Here is a 21,185-nt window from a genome sequence, read left to right on the forward strand (position 1 = left end):
TGGATTGCATCAATGCATGTCCTCCTCCAGACCCCACATCCCAAACTCACAGTTTCTGGAAGCACCCTCTTGCTGAACTTCCCTGAAGGCACCTATTTTAAGAATAGAAAAACACTGCTTCCTTGCTTACCATATTAGTTAGGGCTGAGAAGAAACCACTCTGGTGCTCCTCTTCCTTATCTTTGTATTGCCTGAACAAAAAGGAATAAGGATGAAGCTTCAGGGTTAGAAATGGAACTAGGGTTATTTTATCTAAATCCCTATGAGACAGTCTTATCTGATAAAAATACAGGATGGGGAAAGCTTCCACATTTACAAGCCCTTTTCAAGAACTCACAAAAAGAGATGCAAAGGATATTAAAATATCTGTAAACTGTGTAGAGTTGAAGTGGGGCTGCTGAAAGATGTGAGACTGAACAATGTCTGTGCTGTTATAGAGTATACACCCAGTTTGGGCTAACACTGAAGCAAGAGGACCAAATGACTTAGGAAATTTTGTCCTGCACTGGCAAAACAGTAGTGAACCACATGAACACACACAGTCAGTAACCACAGAACAGTTTCATTTCAGTTGTCATCCGCTACAAACTAAACCAGAGTTGATCACCCTATGGCCAGCAGAAACCATGAGGACCATTATGGTTCATGGCCTGATCCCATGTTCCTGGAGTAAGTCAAGGGACTGGAACTGGAGTAAGTGAAGTCAACAAATAGGTTGGGTACCTCAGATTTAAGCTAAGTTGCTTCATATGGCATTCAAATGGACTAGCAAAGTTCACATGGCCATTTATTGTGTCTTTCATACAGGAATCTGATCATACAAAATGCAACATGCAAAGAAAACAATTTATATTTTTGGGGAAGGGGGAAAGAAAGAGCTAAGCAAAACAGGCCATAGTCTGAGACAGCTTTTGTCAGAATGAAGTTGGGTGGGTGAGTTTTTTTCTGCTTTACTCTAATAATTTACTCTGTTAAATACATTTACATGATTTGCTGATCTTGCAAGTCATCTGCATATCTATAACAGCAGACCTTTAAAGGAATTAAAACATTTTTCTGGATACTTTGAGAATCCTACTGCAGAAAAAAAAGTCTTGGGTTGCTCAGGAGAAATTGCTCAAGTTTCCAAATTCTTCTGAAGTCCTTTCTTCTTAGGCAAACTTCTACATTTTTTGCTGTTGCTTATGAAGCAGAAGCTCGGAACATGCTACCCCTACTGCTGGCTTTCTGGCCCTTTCTTCAGAAGCAGTTAATGCTTTCCACCATTTGCAAGAGCATACAACCCCTAATCATCTCTGATTTGGCATGTGGGTAGTCCTGGATACATTTGTTTGGTTTAGATCATGTCTCAGTTAAATCAATTTTCTAACAGAGAAGTACTCAGCAAATCATTTATCTTTTCACTTGGGACTCAGATTTTACACGAGGCTCATACAGAGGTAAAATCCATGATAGTAAAAACTTACAATAGATATCTTCCCCTACAGCAAGACCTCTCCTGAAGCACATCAGCACAGCTCGTACAGATGCATTTACACTTGCAATGACAGCAACAACTGAGCCGAAGTACCTCAAAGCATAAGACTATTTCCTGCCTCTCCAGGTGCATCAGAGCTGTTAGGTGATAAGTAAGTGCTTTAACACAAAAAAAAGTTTGTGGAAAAGTACAGCAACTATCGTGCACTGAAAAACAAGAGACAAATAGGTTTTACCTGTTATATTCTGATAGAGCCTGGGCAATTACAAGTCCCATTCCCTGAAAAAAAAGCATTAAAAAATATTTACATTACAAATCTCAATGCAGGAAGTCACGCACTGAACACACATAGCAGTGCTGCCCCTGCCAAGATAACCTAGCACGCTGCGAAGAATTTCCCCTGAAGCTGTTTGAACTATTAAGACATGCTATGATACAACAAAAATATCATCCAAAAATCAAGACACCAAAATTTAAAGTTGACTAAAGTTGAAAATTTAAAGTTCACTAAGTTCAACAGAGAACATTTACTCCCTTTGGACCTCCAGACAGACCTTACTCACTCAAGAAGCCTCAATAAAGCAGCAAGAACTTCAGAAGGAAGCTGGTGTCAGAGGAAAGACACCCAAAAGTTCAAAACAAAGGCCACAAACACTAGTAATCTTTTCATTTCTTGCAAACAGCCTCTACCATTCCACAGCTACTGGTCATCCTTTCCGTCAAGCTAATTTAATTAACTCAGAATAATCGTTCTTGCCCTCTGGTTAGCATGGAGCTTGCTTTTTACTTCATGCTGAAGGACAGCTTCTAAGTCCAGACCTCACACAGCTCATAGTGTGCTGCCACTTTCTATCCAGGCCTGGATACAAAACTTAGGCAGTGGCTACAACCCAAAATACGTTGCAGGACTCTTGATTCAGGTACAAGCTTCCACTGAGCTACAAGAATTGACTTGTAGACTGGTAAAATTGGATGACACAGCACTGGAAATGAGATGATCTTTGGCATAAGCCATCTTGTGCCTCTTTGGCACGTGACAGCAAATAGTGTATAGATAGTTCATAAATGTATAATAGATCAACTTTAGCATGTTCCTTGCCGCCTAGCTTTTTAACCACCCCCACCATTTAACTGGTGATCAAACTGTCCAAATCATGAGCTGCCTAACCTATTGCAAGAGTCCAGTTAGAGCAGAAATCCACTATACTGGTGTTCTTTACAGTAGCACTGTTCTAGTCGTTCTTTCTACCAGACACCATGACTGCATACATTACACTAACATCACATGTGAAAGAGCATCCCCAGCAGCGCAGAGGAATCAAGTCAAATACTCACATTGAGTGTGGCTTCATCATCGACGATGGAGAGCTTCACAATGTAGGGATTCACTGACTGCTCAGGGCAGGGGAGAAGGAATAAAGAAAATTGGTCTTAAGTTCAGCCTTCAGGAAAACAACACTATTATCTTTCCAAGTTTACCCAACCACCTAGGAAGAATCTCTCTCCTGTCCCACAAAGCAGAATACACACAAAGAAACAGGAGTCACAGCACACACTAAGGCCACTATGCCTGGGACACCTTCTCTTCATGGGCTCAGCCAGGCAGTCTCTTGATTTTATCGAGAGGAGAAGGAGTTTCTGCTCCTCTGCTAGCTCATCTGTCAGTCTTGAAAGTGGAGCAGCTGTCCTGCAAGCCTGTTATCTGTGACACACACACTGTTATGCAGCAGGAAGCAGCAGTGAAGCTGGGTCTGAACATTAGCGTTCTCATTATCTCCCTTCTGCAACACCTTGCAAAGATTGCTTAAAGAAAGGAGAACCCGGGAAGGCATGACAATGCTATAGACTCATCTGCTGCTGGGTTAGAGCTCAACACTTTAATAGTTTACACCACCGAGAGGTGGAAGTCTCTGGAGAACATAAATTCCTCAAACTTAGCTGAACAAAGCACACAGGCTCCATCTATAAAGATAATTCCTAATACTTTGGGAAGCATTTTAGATTAGCAATGTACATTTGTTTTTCCTGGTTTATACATGTCAGTGCAAAACTAACACAGCTGATTTGGAATGGGAAGAATAAAACCCAAAGCATGCATCACATGCAGCCCTACAAGTTACGCAGTTATCTAATGGATTTGCTCATGGCTTAACAGCAAGTTAAAAATAAGGCTGATCAGAAAACACAACTCTCTCAATTACTTGGTGCTTTGGGAGGATCAGGCTTTCCTTTTGGTTCAGAAAAGAAACTGATCAGAACAGACCAAAGCTCAGCCAGTCTGTCAGCCTGCCCCCAGCAGAGCACGCAGCCCTGTCTGCTGTCTCAGAAAAAGACAGAAAACTCACACAGAACCCATCTGTGCATGAAGCATGCAAAGACACTTCCTTGAGGCTGGAGTAGATACTCCTATTGAGTGACAATATATGTGGTCCTCTCTGTACAACCATGCTCCTCTTCAGAAATTAAATTTAGTCAGTGTCAGTAAAACAGAAGCAAGCTTCACAAATTTGTAATTAAATATAGATTAAAATCCATCCTTGTAAATATCTTAGTTTTGCTAATTTCAGTCATTCTCTTGCTCTCCTTATACAACAAGGAGAAACTCTCCACACCACAGCTGACACACAGAAGAGAGGCCTGCCTGTGACTCGTGACCAATAAAAGTGATGGGGCTTTTCCAGGCAATGGGCAGCAGGGCTATCCTGGATTAGAGGCTGCAGAGTTATCCAAATTCCCAGATGTGGGCAATAAGCAAACTGGGAGATACTACACTGACCAACACCACCAGGCTGCCCTGAGACCCAGGCATACACTCCATCCCATCACAAAAAGGGAGGGGGCCTGGGTTCGTTGTCATCTCCAGCCTACGAACAACTCTTCACACTCCCGTTGCCCTTGACTTTCCAAGATACATGCTCCATGTCTCCTGCCTCTTGGCAGCAAGATGTCATCAGTGCATGGCTGATTGGGTCATGAAGCTGGCCTAGCTAGCTACAGATCTCTGCCCTCTACCTTTTCAGTTGTCATTTCCATATCTGCAGAAGTCTGCTTAATAATTCCTGTCTAAAGTATTCCATTCCCCTGACACATTCCATGCTCCTCTAGGCTTCCCTAACTCCTTAAGCAGCAGGCAGATGACTAACCAGTGCAATCCACACGCCGTGTTACTCTATATGGGACAAGGCAGTTTCTAGTGCCTTTCAGTGTGCAAGTCTTTACCAGTGTGATAAGAATATTTCCTGTGCTGCCCACAGACCGTGCAGTTTGCTCCTACCCCTCGAGAGCCAACAGTTCCAGTTATTGTCTATGAGCATCAGTCTGCACATCTACGATGAACATCAGCAACCTACAAGTTGCACAAGCACCCCTAAGCCCACGCCATGCACAATCCTGTTGTTTCAGAATCCGGTTCCCCTCTCACTGGGAATCACAGCAAATGTTTTAAAAGTCAAAATTATGCCTGCCACTCCACAACACGGAGAAACTTGCAACAGCCTTGAAAACTGGTTGATAAGCATTTTGAAAACTTCAAAGTGTGTCAATGAAGCGGTTATACAAACTTAGAAATAGCTTCTGCCTCCAGAAAGAACTCAAAAATATGATTCGCAGCTCTTCAGAGCACAGGTCTTTTCCTATCACTGCTGTCAGATAACAAACACTATAGCATTAAAGTGGTCTTGTCAGTGATGAGGTACAGACACAAACTCCTGGAACTTGGGAATACTCAAGATGTCCTCCACGAACTACCCACCATTAGATGCCAACAATCTCACAGAAATTAAGGTGGAATCTGCGAGGAGATCATTACCAGGTAATTTTTAAAGCAATCCCCAGGTGAAAGGTGCCAAAGTGAGTATTATATGAAGAAGCATACAGGTCTGACAGAGGGAGCGAGATCTCCCCCATGCCCCCAAATGTACCGCTGCCTCCAACACAAACCTATGGGAAACAATTTTTTGGTAGGAAAAGAAAGTAGAAGAAAAACAAGCTAACCATGTATAATCCCTAGTTAAGTGCTTAACTTATGTTCACATCTGTAACACAAATGAAGGCCAGAGTCCACTCGATTATCCCTCACAAGGCTTTTCCCTGAACGCTCGTTAGGGATGATTCAGCAGCTTTGCTGCCAGCCCTGATGAGGCCATCTCCTCTCCAGGCAGGCCATCTTGCAGGGAACTGGAGCTTGGATAATTACTCTTTTTGTTAAAGAGATTCATTTAAAACAATATGAGGTGAGAGAGACCTTTTTTTTTTAAAAAAAAAAAAATAATAATAATTTTCTGACTCTTCCGTGTTGCTAAGTGTCTCTTCAGCACCTCTACTTGACTATATCAAGGACAGGCAAGTGCACGTAACTGGACGTGAAAAGCTGTTGGATACACTATATGCTGCCAGACAAGCACACAAGGGGAAAAAACCACATTTTGACTGATTTCTTTCAGCTCTGCCTAGCAAAAGATACAATATGCAATTCTGGAAGGTTGAATGTGAGGCAAAGAAATTTCCACCTAGATGTTACCAAAGAATCTAACTATTTAAAAGTCACTATCTGATTTTATGTTTTAACTTGCTATTCTAGCAGTCATCCCTTAAAACACTGAGGAAGTGATCACATAAATACACTTCCTCACAGCATTTTCTCTGTTTGGCAGCCTTTTGTGTACACTGAGCTTCACCATTTTCCTGATATAGTCAATTATTTAGTTACTCTTATGTTTCTCTCACATAGTATCAAGGTAACAGTATTTTCTCTGAAATCAAGACTAGGATTAAAAAACCCATAAAATATAGCTGAAGACTTGAATAAGTATATACTTGGAACAACTTTTGAAAATTACTAGGTTTCAAATCAGGGATACGTTTAAAGGTTCCATGTAAAGACACGTAAATCATTTTTACTCCTAGAACAGAAGTTAATGAGCAAGCCAAGATCTCAGCTACACTGGTAATGAAAATGTGGACAGATATTCCCCAGGGAAGTTGAGAAGAGACTACAAAATTCACATCCCAAAAATATGAAAGAACATCCTGATGCAAAACACATTGGTATTCACATTAAAGACAGACACAAAATCATAGTCGACTAATGAATTTTCAGCCTAATTAGATTTTCTTAAGCAGCTGGAAACACAATTTAGCAACCAATGAAGTTCAGAACAGAAAAGAACCTATCAACTGCAGCACAGTTAGCTAAAAAGAGTACTCCAAAGGATTTGAGGCATGAAAGTATGCTACAATACACTGACAACCCGGCAACCACCAAACTGACTCTGAGGGCCAAAGAACAGCAAATGAAAACAGCTACTCTACTTAAGAACAAGGATTATGACTTTGCTTGTAGTGCTGCTTACAAAGGGCAATGTCAGGCAGCCATCATATGAAACCTTTCTTCAAGTTGCTTTCAACTTCACCAGATGAACTGCTCAAGCTGAAATTCCCCTCGCTACATGTCTGCCTCAGGTTGGATTGTACTTTTTAAACATCAGCACAATTTCTTTTGGGTGCACAGTTTGAAGATATCTAGGACAGTGTTTTCCAAAGCACTCGACCCCAACTCAATACTCTACAGAAAGCTACTGCAAAGAGCAGAGGACAAGTCTTATGTACTCACAGCACTCTACCTTACTAAGGACATATACTATAGTACACAGGAATCCATAGCTCAGGGATGGGACTACACAGCTCTCCACCCTTTGACCTGAATGTTGCAATGAGACCTCTGGTCTTTCCAGTCTGCCCTCATCAGTAACCCTACCCATATCATTCCCAACAGTTTTCCCTCCCCATACCATTCCCGACAGTTTTCCTTCATGGCGATATACTAAAAGCAAACTCCATGCTCCTATTCCACGCTACCATGACACAGATTGCTGAACAGAATCTGTAATTCATGATTCTGACAACATTTATAGGAATGAGAAATTAACAGGGATTACTTTGACACTAAGTGTAGCTCCTGTCTTTGCCTATTCTCTAGGTCTATTCATAATTCAAAACAAGATCTATTATAAAACCAGGTAGGTTTTAGAGCCTGCCCCCTCCCAGTAATTCTGTTGAGGAGGGGGTATTCCAGCACTTTACCATTTTTTGCTGATCTAAATATATTAAGATATTCCTAATGATGGAAAAAAATAAGATTGTACATTAAAGCAACGTGCCTCATGCAAAGAAAAACCAATATTAGGTGTGGTTTTGACATTTGAAATGTTCCTTTTTCAAGGTGATGAATAACAGAAAAAAATGGGAATACACCACAAAGTAGCACAACCAGTTTAAAAAAAGGAAGATGAATAAAGTTTCACAGAAAGGAATCAGTCAAAGAGATAGAGATAGACTTCTCTTGGAAATACTAGCTGTGATGTTTCAGTTCATTCTTTGGTCACAGCTTCACTATCTCTTCTGGGGATCTGTGCTCTTTCAGTCTGCTCATCAGGTTCTGAATCACAAATTCAGTCTGAAGCCCAAGACGACCGACAGCTCATTTTACTTTGGAGATCATGTATAACCACACAGTCATACACACAGAGGCAAACACACGAGTTTGGCACAACAGTAACTCTTCCAAAAGGACCTTCCTCAGAATACTTTCATGAAGGAAATGCAAATCCCCTAGGTAGTTTCTTTCATGCTTGCACAAAAGGAGCTGTATATCATACACATTTGATTATACACATACGTCAGAGACAGATACAGTTAGCATAGTATGACTGCCCTGCAAAACTTCCGTAGCTCTGTGCTGATACCCTGATAAATGTTACAGTGTGTACTGCTGAAAACTGTACTGTAGGCTGTCTTAATAATCCAGAGGCCAGTGTAAATTAATGAAGTAGAGAGAAGCGATGTTTCTGTTATCCAGAAGAATACCCACCTCATACTTTCTGTAGTTGACCAGCAAGGCAAGAAGGACAACAGCATCATAGCCATGTTCCCTGCGACTAAGTGGGCTGGACAGGATCTGGAATAAATAATCACACTGTTCTGTTCAGGCCTGTTTCAGGAAGCTTGCAGTGACTCTCAAACAGTGTGTGGCGTGAAATACATCCATAAGAGCAAATTATGTCTTAACTGAAAGAGGATATTTAAGATTGAGGGAGTGTTGGTGCTTCCAAGAAGTTCTGCACACAGAGAAGCTTATTTATTGCAGATAGGATGCACATAGGCTTTCTGGGCATAAAGGGCAAATATATTTCTCAACAGCACTGGACAGTATCTCAGTGCATCACCAACATTACCTGTGCAAGTTTCCTGGGTTTCCCCAAGCCCAGTTCCACTTCTTAAAAGTATAATTTATCAAAGAGCAGAAAAAAACCTCAATATATCCAGAATGCCTTTTGAAAAAAAGTTCCTCCAATACAGGAAGTCTCTGTGAAATTAGCCCAGCTTCTATGCACAAATGTCTCAAGTGAAAATACTTTAAATACTCAGTAGTGACTAGAAACAGCAGACTAGAGTAAGTAGGAGACAGCACTAAAAAACAAACAAACAAACAAAAAAATCTATGACTGAGCTATGAATGGAAGCAACACACAGAGCCAGTCAGCTATGCTGCACTGAAAGAGCTGAGAACCAAATGTATCACCGAAAGCTCTCACTATGGAAGAGCACCTGCAGTAGAAGGAAGAACCCTTACCTGTAATATAGCTTCAAATATGCTGTTAATCATCACATACTCCAGGATAGTGTTCTGGCTAATGTTATCTGTCACCTGAGTACAAACACAAGTTTTAAAATCTCACCCAAAGTCTCCCATGATGCTGTAGATGCCTCTGGCACACACTGGGAACAGAAGAGTTCTACTACCAGATGGACACATTTATCCAGAATCTCACACTTAGTCAGCAAGTCAACATGTGACTAGCAGTAGAGCTAGACATGAAGTAAAAGAAATCTGTCCTGCCTCCCACCCCTCTCTGGCAAGAAGCATGACCCTCATACTATGAGCTCCCCCTTTCCTCTACAGACTGATATTTTACACAGCTGCATGACAACAGCCACCAGCAGCTGAAGCAGGCTGCTACACAGGAGGCAAAGAATAAAAAAACAGGGCGCATATGCTCCACTGAGCACTTTCCCATCATGAACAGGAGAGTGAAGACCTTCCCACACTCAATTATCTCTTATCGCAGCCAAAATAGTTCCCAGCTGACGATCTCCAAGAGATGATGAGTGGCCATTTATTCCAACTTCCTCACCACTCTTGTCTACTCTACACTTCCTGTCTTTCCTCAACCCCTCGCCTCTTCTCCCTTTCTATTTATCTGAGACTTCTTAAAAGATGTTTTTCCCTAAAAAAGCCCTGTCAATCCAATTGACACTTCCTCCTACGTCTCTCCCCTTTTGCCCCAGTTGGGACCTATTTTATGAGATGAAAACAGTCTGCTGGCCTATACTGGCATTATGGTTAAAGCAATGATGCATATTCTGGGCTGACCCTTGTTCTCATTTACAATTTCTTTCCCCTTCTTAGGCTTCACACTGCAGCATTCTGCTCAAGTTTTGAGGCAGTTCCGTTCCTCAGAAAGTGGCTCACATAAGCCTGTAAGTTGTTATACAGCTGGTATTTATTTACCGTCACCAAGCAGAGAAGTAGCTTTAGACACAAGCTTTTGAGGCTTTCAGAACCTTCTGCACAGAGGAGCGAGTCCAAGCTCTCCATCAGATTCTAAAGAAAAACAATCACATTATTTAAAAGTATTATTTAAAATTATTTGAAATGTTTGTTACAAAAAGCTTTTTGGGAGATTCGAATACAAGAGCATCAATATAAAGCCTTGTTATTCCAGAATCAATAACTGAGCCATTACTACTGTTACACAGGCCATATTCACACTATTGGTTCTCAACATTGTTTTGTGTTAACTACATTTTAATGACTACAGGCATAACATCATGATCGTTTTCGAAGAGTTTTCTCTAGATGCATGAGAGATTTTTGTATACATATAACAATAGATTTTATTCACAAAGTAATTTTGAGCTCTACAAATATGATCTTCCTTTTTGTTTGCAAGACAGTAATATCAGTGCTTTCTTTTTTCAATATTCCATTTTACTTATAGGCACCGTGAGATTTTTTTGTAAGCAGCACACCTCCAATTCAACAGGACATACATTAGTTATTATTAAAAAGAGGTACTATATAGCTCTTTAACACATATTCATAAATAACTGTTTTCCAAATACTAAGTTACAGGTAATACAGTTATTCTTCAAGGAAAAATGTAGTTCTGATAGGCAAGTTACTACTTAATATTTTCCCCAAATGTACTACTATTTGTAGAGAGATGAAAATGTAGAGAGATGAAAAATACAACATGAATTCAGCTTTATCACTGATTCCTTTGTCATTTCCCCAAACTCAACATCTTTACAGTGAAGAGCATCAAATAAGTTTAAAATGGTACATGTGCTGATGGAAATGTGAGAACACAGGATATGACTATCAGCTAAAAATTAAGCACAAGGTATGAGGTTCAATACTAGGTACTAATGGCCTGTGACAGCCTTTTCTGGCCTTAAGATTTCTTAACCATAGTGACTGCACAGCATGGAACTAAAGGAAAAGTGCTCTGTTATATTACTAACAAACACAGGGACCCCAAGTGTCTTTATGCCACTAGCAGGTAAAGAACTTCAGCACAGCTGTTTTCAATAAGTGGCTGGAATATTTCCCCCAAAAGCTGCACCCTGGTAGACACAGCTGTCTACATATCACTGCCCCTGCAACACGGTCACTGCACAAACTGTTTCTCTACATTGCCAGGGCCTCACCTTCATACACAGCTCTGCCTTATCAAAACCCACAAGCATGTTGATGATGTCAAACCCAGAAGTGGATTTGTTCTTCTGATGGACACCCCGAATCAATGCACATAAAGTCTGCAAAGGGAAAAATCAGAGGATAAGATGTAAGGCAACACCTACAACTCAATAGCAAAACCCGCCCTAAGACCCTCTCCCAGCACTGTGTCCTGGTTTCAGCTGGGATAGAGTTAATTGTCTTCCTAGTAGCTGGTACAGTGCTATGTTTTGAGTTCAGTATGAGAAGAATGTTGATAACACTGATGTTTTCAGTTCTTGCTAAGTAATGTTTAGTCTAAAGTCAAGGATTTTTCAGCTTCTCATGCCCAGCCAGCGAGAAAGCTGGAGGGGCACAAGAAGTTGGCACAGGACACAGCCAGGGCAGCTGACCCAAACTGGCCAGCGGGGTATTCCATACCATGGGACGCCACATCTAGTGTATAAACTGGGGGGAGTGGGGGCGGGGGATCGCCACTCGGGAACTAGCTGGGCATTGATCAGCGGGTGGTGAGCAATTGCACTGTGCGTCATTTGTACATTCCAATCCTTTCATTATTGCTGTTGTCATTTTATTAGTGTTATCATTATCATTATTAGTTTCTTCTTTTCTGTTCTATTAAACCATTCTTATCTCAACCCACAAGTTTTACTTCTTTTCCTGATTTTCTCCCCCATCCCACTGAGGTGGGGGGGGGGGGGGGGGGGCGGTGAGTGAGCAGCTGTGTGGTGCTTAGTTGCTGGCTGGGGTTAAACCACAACACACTGGCAAAGCACGGATATTTAAATGAATACCACCAGCCTGGAAGCTATACATTTTGTCTGACCTCTCCTCCACCTCTGTTGTTTCTAAGGAGGATCTTGGATGCTGAAAACTCAAAAAAATTAGAGAAGAATATATTTGTCCACATTTTTCCTGTTTGTTCACCCCTTCATTTCATAGCACTCTGAGGAAAGGTAATCTTACTGCTTCTTCTGTCCAGACCCAGTTTATACCAGACAGGACCATGATCTTTGGAAAATAGCTAAGTGTGGCTTTAAAGCCAAAAATATTGATCAGGAAACTGCAAGGCAGAAGCAGTGTCCAGTATATGGATACACATGCCTTAGAGCTTTCCAGATTAATTTCTTATTTCAAGCATGCCAAAACATACAACATCCATACAACATAGTTTATCATATTATGCCTCTCCATACAGCAGATGCTTTTGCTATAGAGAGCACAAATTTCTGTTTGGTTACCACATTGCTATACTAAGTCTGACCAATAAACTGTCTCTTTGAAGAAAAGAAAAAAAAAAAAAGTCCAATGTCTCCTACAGGTGACTTCTCCAAACCTGAAATTCATATCCTGTATTCCTACAGCTGAGAGAAGCTGAGACAAGTGCATTCTCCAAACTCTAAGAATCAGCCTGTGAACTAATAACATCAAACATGAAGACTGAGGAGGGGAGTTTCCTGCACAAGACATGGGACAGCACAGCTTTGGTAAGGAGCAACCTGAAGGAAAACGGCTATTAATTCCGAGTGACAACTCTTCACAGCTTCCAATTACGACGTGTCGAGCAGGGAGAGTCCCCTATATAAATTTCACACTAACTTCTCCAGAGCTTCATTTCATTTTCAACCCATATAGAAATTCAAAAAGGAAGCTGAAATGAGGGACAACAGGCGAAAGCAGAATACAGACAAAGCTACACAGAGTACTCTTGAGCCCCCAAACTGACAGCCTGCAGTGTGAACAAACCCCTCTTGTCCCCGCCATTGCCGTCCCCTTCATCCTGCATCACCAGATCCTCTTGAACTCTGAAACAAGCTATTGTTCTTCAAAGACCAAAGAGACTATAAATGTTTGTAACCTCCACAGACACTAAGTAGCAAGTGCTCTGTAGACATCTCTTGTCCTCAGAAGCAAAGAAAGGAGCACAAGATGTCTGATACCAGCAGCAAATACATTGCCTCATCAGAAGCAAAAGAGAGCATTCGCTGTCTCTCCGCATGGTACCTGTAATGCATTGACCACTCTGATTGGGTGCTCCTCACCCAGGGCCTGGATACAGTGCTGAAACAAGCAGTTGATGTTATCTTTTATCTTCATTAACTCTTCCCCATCCAGAGCCTCCAGCTTGCCTTCTAGATATTCCAAGTTGACCTGTCAGGTTAAGAAGCAGTTCACTCACGTTACACAACCACTGACACCTTAGAAACACAAGTCCTTGCACTGACAGTCTGCCAGTTCGTAGGCAGAACAGCAGCAGCAAATCAGAGGACGTTCAATTCCTGTTACCTTCATGAGAAACAGCTCCTCCCAAAACCTAGGGTTGCATTTACTGGGGTCCTCTGTCTGAAAGAAGAAGGAACAGCAATGAGAGCAAACAAGAAGAAATCATTCAGGCAGAATTTAAAGAAAACCATTATCATGAGTAGCTCAGAGTCAGCATCATCCCACTGGATGACCAAGTGGTCTCACAGTATGGAATTCTGTCTACAGAGATTCCCAGAAACAGAAGGACAAACAGAAGCAGCTCTCAACTGGGATGCCTGTTTATTTTCTGGATTATTTTTTGAGAAATACTTAAAAAAGCTGTGACTTGCCATAGATCACAAATGGTCCTGGTACACAACAGGACAAGGTGACATTAAGAAAGAGAGCAGAATAGAGCTCTGCATGACCGTAGGAGAGCCTGAAGTGTGTGCTTACACTGTGCAGTCCTTACCTTGGGAAAAGAATCCACCATGCAGAGCCCTCAGCATGAACTAAACCAAGAAAATTTAACACAACACTTTAGAAAGAAGAGATGCTCAAGTCCTTACCGTGAAAATCTCATCATACATCAACACAACTTTCTCCTTCAATGGCTTCTTGGAGGCTGAAGATTTCCGGAGCAGCCCACCTTTCTTCTCTGTTTGGGCCATGCTGTATACCCTGAAGGTAAGAATAGACAAAAAAGGCTAAGGAAACTTGAACTTTTCTTCAAGGCATATCTGGCCTGCCTCAACCATGAAAGACTTTTCAATGCACTGAAATACTAATAGTCTCTCACAAGCTGAAAGTAGGGGCTTTAATAACTATACCAGATAAGAAATCAGATCAAAGGTCCTATCTAGTCCTATATCCCATTTCAAAGAAAGATGCAGAAGTTCACACACAAGCAGATACAGAATAAGCTCCTTATGGATACACTTTCTTAATTCTTCTCTGCTATAAACTGATTCATGATCCAGACCAATGCAGTTTACACCTAGAAAAGTAAGTATTTTTTAATCTCTTTGCATGAATTGTGATACTTGTTATCAAATGGATACCCAGTCCTTTATGACACTGGTCAAGCCTGAAGGACATCTTGTGACAAAAAGCTCCTGAAACTGTTTGAAAAAGTCTTCTCTTATCTGTTTAATTTGCTGCCTACCAAAGCACTTCAGAATTCTACTTTTGCACTCTGAGGCAGCGTCCAACACTAGGAAACATTTGGCTGCAAAGCCTCCCTCAAGCACTCCTGCCACCCTTGCTCATCCCTACCTCTGCACCTTGGCACCCCTCAACTGTGCCAGCTGCTCTGCAAATCAAGCCAGAGAAGAACCCCAGCCTCAAAAGCATCACATGGGGTTCAGTTTTGGGAAGAGGATGGAGGAATACAGCAGAGAAGCTTTGCAGGGATTTTTTTTTTTTTTTTAAACCAGATGAATTTCCTGACCCATTTGACAGCAAAGGGTTTTCTGGAAACACAAACAGGTTTTACTATAATTAATTGGTGTCTCATGCTTACTGATTATCCTATAAAAAAAAAAAAAAAGGAGTATCATTATTACAAAATGAGCTGTTACAAAAAGTAACAGCCACAGCTGTAGTCCTGAACCTTCTGTGACAGTCAACCCATTCCAGGGGCTGAGAGTCAGAACGCATGACTTGCCATGTACTCTCAACCTCATGTCTGATGCTACAAAGCAACATCACCACTCTGACCTTGCAGATAAGTATTTATCTGTAATCACAGATTTTTCTGGCAAGCATCACAGCTTTAGCACTGTTCTTACCTCCTCTATCACTGCAGCACTGTCAGAGATACTTAGCAGAAAGGGAATGCCATCCCTTCTCATATCACTCACCTCCCAACCTTTCTCCCATACCTCCAAAGGTAATTACACACACAGCAGCAGCATACCTCAGGCAGAAGCTTGACTTAAGTCATGCTCCAGAAAAACATGGGCAGGCTCTTGTGGTAGCTGCACTCAGCAGTAGTAAATTATGCATGGAGAGGGAAGTTCACTGCAGTCAGCTTCTAAGACCCCAGAGCTTTCTGAGCTGGCAGCCATGGAGACAGCTTTGGATTTAGCCTCTACCCCAGACTGCCGGAACCCCTTCCACAACCACAGCATGTTTAGATCTGTCTTTCCCTCAAAGAGCAAGTTCCAGCAACTACTGAATGCCAGTTCCAGATCTCTTCTACATTCTTTCCAATGCAGACAGCTTTTGATTAATAAACTACAGCTATGTTCTCAACTAGGACTCTAAGGCTCCCAGAGTTGGTTATTCAGACATCCAACCGTTGAGCTGTAAATCTCAGTTCTAAGTGGCAGGAAAACATCTTTGGGCCTGGAGAAATAATGGTGCTGCAAGAGACCCTACCCCAGATATGAAGGGAAGGAGCTTTGCCTGGATGGGAAAGCAGAAGGTAGGACAGAGAGCAGCAGATCTCACACTTGAAAAGCTGAGATTTATATAGAAAGGCAGAGAGGTGTTCTGTCTTCCCGCTAGAAAGGGAATGTGCACAGCTAGCTGGTTAAGGGCTGGTGTGTGTGCTGGAGTGAGAATGGAAACAGCCCCAAGACACACTGACAGAATAAAGCTTAGCAACTACTGCACCATAACCTGTAAATACCAAAATTATTCCTGTAGCTTGGTAGGTCTATATATCCAATTAAGATGGAAAAAGGTTTCAGTCTAAAAAATGAAAAAGAAAACATTATTCAATCATCTTGATAGCTTCTCTTTTACAGACTTCGCTTTATTTTTAAACTGTCATGGGAAATAAGACATTATTCTAATTAGAAACATAATTGGAAACAAGAGAGAAATCTATTAAAAACCAAATCAAGAACGATGTCACTTTTAGCCTAGCAATACAAATCTTACCCAAGATTGCACAAAACAATTTCCCAACTAGAATTGTAAGTTTCTGAACCTAAAGCAGCTGCCAGCCCCAGCATACAAACACATCCATCAGTGTGCTTCTAATTGAATTACAGCTAACGAATCCCAATGTCAAAACTAATAAACTAACTCTCAGTGCTTCTAGGTCAGCATTCTCACATCAAATGTATACATGAATGGGAGGGGATCAATACACTCTGCTTAGTCCCTGGACTTTTGAGAGCTGCATTTTAACACTTTTCCTACATTTCCAGAAAGACAGAAAAATCTAAATCCCACAAGACACAAAGGCTTGATGCTGGGTGAGCATCAGAGAGATCGCATGATCATGTGAAAATTCTAGTCTCTGTCAAAATGGGACTTGGGATTCATATTCTCTCAACCAAAGCTGCACAGAGCACATACAAAGAAGACTGCTAGAGGCAAGGATTAAATAATGTTCTTGTTTATAATTTGCTATTCTACAAATGAGCATATGGAGGAGCACAGGGAGAAAAGTAAAAGTCGCCTTTCATGCCAACGCTTTATTAGGCTGTGCTTGTTTCATGACCTATGATGATCAGGCTGTACAAATGGCTTTTTCTTTTCACTTTATGCAATTACATTTTCTAGATGTCATAAAGAAAGAAACAGGAAACTGCATTTCGCTAATGGGGACCTTCTAGGCAGCTGCAGAAAACAACAGTTAAATGCACAAAACATTTATAAATAAGTTGTAGAGGTGTCAAATTATCAGGACGCCATGACAGCTTATGAAAACAACAACACTGAACATAGTTAACAATTATCCTTTAAACACATCACATTTAAAATCATCAGTGTGTTTTCCACATTTTAGGTTCAAATGGATAATTTATTCTGTCAATAGGTCAGTCCCATTAACACATGCTGCTAAGTGAATCCTGCTGTAGTCACTGACTGCACAGGATAATTACCCCTCAGGGCCAAGAGAAGCACACGCATGTGGATTTTTAGAACAGCAAGTACTTTGCTGTGCAGCAGAAGATCCAAGCTGCTTCATCTGGAAGTAAAAAAAACCTCGACAGAGCATGAGTCTTGGCAGCTCAAAGGCAGGAAGATAAAAGCCATGGCAGACAGAAGTTCAGGCAGACTCTGTTTTATCTACCATCAATCCCAGGATCAGCTGATCCAGTCAGGAGGAAAGGGATGAGCACATCCAACCATCCACTTCTTTTCCATTTCATTCCAGAACTCATAGCAGAGATTCCAACCAAACACGTGACGTTCTGAGGAACACATCTCTCTTGGCTTTTCGTTAGAATATCCACAGGAAAAATGAACCTGACGTTTTGAGTCTGATGTTTACTCAGACTTGTGCACATTGAAAACTCTGACTGCTCCACATTGGTCACTCACCTCCAGTACAGACTTATTATTATTCCATAGATCACCTTATAATAGCAAAAATACTACTGTAGAGAACATAACACTAATGCATATCTACATTATAACAACATCAGGATCCAAAACTTGAATTTTCTGTAATCTTGCATGCAGCCCATCGAGCACTGTATTTTGCATTTAATTTCCTAGGCTAACAAACCTGAAAGTTTTCAAGATTACAGATACATATACACAACCCCCACATACAACCAAAACATGAATAAGTGTATTTTTTTCAGTGTGGACCCCTCAAAAAAAATATACTGTAACACTTCTTGGCTAAATAAAAAGAAAACAAACAGATGACATAAAATGGTATTTTCACACACTGACTTAATTGGCAAACCATTTATTCCCTATCTGAAAAGGGTAGTGCTAATGATGTGATCTATATTAGTTTGTTAATGCCAAAGCCCTGGACCTCAATCAATATTTATAAAGACTCTGAATAAGAACTAGATACTTTTGCTTTTGGAATCCAATATCCCTTGACTTGCCACTGCTACTAAGAGATCAGACTCACTTGTTTAAGTATTTCAAGGCTAGTAATTGCCCCCACCACCAATTGCATGCACTTGGGACCCAGTGTGATCATGCTTTGCCTTTCAAGGTATTTTGCAGGTATATCACTTGAGTCTAAAGGAAAGTTGTTCAAAAATTACCTCGATCCTGCAAGAGAGGGGGATAAACCCCTGCCTAAAAGAACCTAAAGCAATGCATTATAAGCCAAGTAGTCATTAAACTCTTCAGTGAAGTTCCAGGAAAAGCTTGCACTTAATCCACATAATGAATCTGCAGAGTCAATATTGGACCCGAGCAACAGGCAGTTTAAAACACAGGTTCCAGCACTCATCCATCACTGGAAGCAACAGACCATCTGCACCCACCACAAGAGTTTATGAATCCCAATGCATAGACAATGCCTTGACCCAGTTCCAGCTTGAGTATTAAAACCCCCAGGACCAACCAGCAGCAGCCTGGCAGACCACTAGCGAAAACAGAGAGAGGAGGAACAGGTTGGGCTGGATTTTGTCAAGGCTTTAGCAACCATCATGACCAAATTTCTGCTCTAAACCCTTCCGCAGATTATTCTCTGCCAGCCCTCGCGTTGGCGGTTACAGTTTGTGCTAGTACATCCACGCTGCTTTTATAATTTCTTCCATTCTTTACAACCTTATTTGTATATTGTCCCTTGGAGTGAAAACTGCTCAGACTGCACCTTTCTTTACAACTGTAAGGTGCCCAACCCACCAGCAAGGGAAACAGTAACGTTCATAGCACACAAGCCTTGAATCCATCTGGCAGAATTTCCAGGTGCCTTCATGCAGTATATAATGAGAAATATATTCTGAGGGTGTGCTGATGACAAAAACCCACACAGATCCTACTTCTTTTTCTGCAGTACCAAGCATCATAATCTCCAGCACAGTCTCGGTATATGCGTTTTTACTAGCAAGTCCTTCCATCCCACTCAGAGCAGTAGCAGTATATGTGCTTCTACATAGACAATCTAAAGTTACACCACTACTGACCTATTCTTCCCCCCTTGAAAAACAGGAAAAGCAGCTTCCTAATACAGATACAGCCACAGACTACCTCCCACTACACCTGCTTTAGCAAGGATATAAAAGAATAACATCCAAGCTACATTTTTAACTTCATCCATAATTGCCTTTCATTTCTATCTGTCCAGTTACAATAACACCCCATCCATCAACTTCACACCATCAACCAGTTAAGCTTCTTCCTGTCAAGTCCATCTAGACAAGCGTCACGTGCTTCCACATCCATCTGTTCACACCATTTTTCCAAATTAATTTTTTCATTTCATCACACTTCCTTTCCGTATTCCTGGCTACAATGCCCAGCTCTCTCATGTCAGAAAGTCTCTCTGGGTTTTCACCTTTCGAGCCTTTGAGAATCCACCCCACCTAGTTTACCATGAAATATTCCGCACTGCCTCTACACTCCCACCTAGAAGCTCATGCCTCGGAGACCTTTTCAGATGTCTTCCTTCTGAAGAAAAACACTCTCCCTGTAACCTTCCCCTGCCCTTCTCCCATGGCTTCAGCTGTCAGTGTGGATCCAAGGCCCATGCTGAATACAGCGCAGCTGCATGACCTTGGCTCCGGCTTCTGAGGAAGCTGCTCTGTTCTATAGAAGCTGTGCAGCAGAGCCACACCAAAACAAGAAAGGTATGAGCCGCAGAGAGGTAACATTTTTGAGATATGGAAAATTAGTAGCACAAGCACTTGGGAGGAAAAGCACAACACAAAAAGGTGTAAGTCCTAAAACAAACAAAAAACCCACCACCACGGAGCCAGAAAGTAGCAACTCAGCAACTTTGAGCAGCAGAGGCTGACCCTTCCCCTCCTGAGGGATGGCTGCGTGGCTGCCTGGTGTGTTAGCAGGGGTGGTGTTGAGCAGATGAATGCTTAGCCTAGCAGCTCATTAAAGCCTCACTGTTTCTTTTGTGTGTGCTAGCCAACAACTGTTTAACGTTTTGTGTTGTATATACCCTGCCTGTAGTATCTCTGCTCACAGCAAAAAGTGCCCTAAGTGACACAGAGGATTACGCTATTATTATTGGAAAACAAAACTGATGTCCTTTTCCCCCCGCCCCAAAACTCCTCTTAAAAATTTTTGTCACACTTCCTACTAGAGCTCAAACAGCTGGTGAGCTGCAATTGCCACATATCACAATGATCCAAATTATCTTATTGCTTTGCATATTCCACCCACCTGCTCAGCCCGAATTGGCTGTCATCATATATTCAGATTACAGTCTCTGCTTAAGAGCAAACTTTCTTACAGTGACATAAGCAACAGGGTTTTGACTGAGGCTGCACGCTTGCTTACACAGCAAGCTGCCTCTGAGTTCAGCATAATAAACCTAACAAGTTCCCACTCCTCTACCACTGTTCACTGCTCCCCTTTGCTTTGCCAATACAGGCGCTCGTAAGACCGTGAGGTAAACCAGATAATTAGAACGACCAATGGTAAAGCAATGCACCCTGCTCATTCTTTTTCTAGAAAGAGCTATCCGAACCCAAACCACTTCAGCAGCCAGCCGACGCTGTGGCCCAGGGGCGGCTGCACCGGCACAGCCAAAGGGTTGTGCAGCTCCAGCCTGCTGCGAGGCCTCCCCAAGCAAGGCAGCGCTCCCTCCACGGCACCCGAAGGCACTTGCTGCGGTCACGCATTCTTATGGGCAAGAGCAGCGCTGCAGGCAGGCGGGGAAAGGAGCCACAACTTCCAAGAGACAGACTCGTGTATTAAACGAGTCCCGCACGCCCCGAGTTTCCAGGAGGCGGCCAGGCCTCACACGCAGGGCAGGGCAGGGCAGGGCAGGCA

General features: G+C 41.9%; 1 protein-coding gene across 6 annotated transcripts in view; it reads right to left on the reverse strand.

Moving 5' to 3' along the window:
- ARMH3 (armadillo like helical domain containing 3) overlaps positions 1-21,185 on the reverse strand; it is a 130,220-nt gene that overhangs the window by 108,533 nt on the left and 502 nt on the right. For 3 of the 6 annotated variants that reach the window (XR_005933577.1, XM_030031110.2, XM_041127420.1), the window contains 10 exons: positions 14,090-14,201; positions 13,563-13,619; positions 13,281-13,427; positions 11,249-11,356; positions 10,047-10,139; positions 9,108-9,182; positions 8,346-8,432; positions 2,813-2,869; positions 1,713-1,756; positions 131-191 (listed from right to left, as the gene is read on the reverse strand). Coding sequence is in view for 5 of the 6 variants with exons in the window: in XM_030031110.2 (XP_029886970.1) it covers positions 131-191; positions 1,713-1,756; positions 2,813-2,869; positions 8,346-8,432; positions 9,108-9,182; positions 10,047-10,139; positions 11,249-11,356; positions 13,281-13,427; positions 13,563-13,619; positions 14,090-14,191 (831 nt within the window). In the remaining variant the exon portion in view is untranslated. The other 3 variants (XM_041127419.1, XM_030031111.2, XM_030031109.2) reach the window with 3 other exon arrangements.

Source organism: Aquila chrysaetos, chromosome 11, assembly GCF_900496995.4.
Source record: "Aquila chrysaetos chrysaetos chromosome 11, bAquChr1.4, whole genome shotgun sequence".
Classification (NCBI taxonomy): domain Eukaryota; kingdom Metazoa; phylum Chordata; class Aves; order Accipitriformes; family Accipitridae; genus Aquila; species Aquila chrysaetos.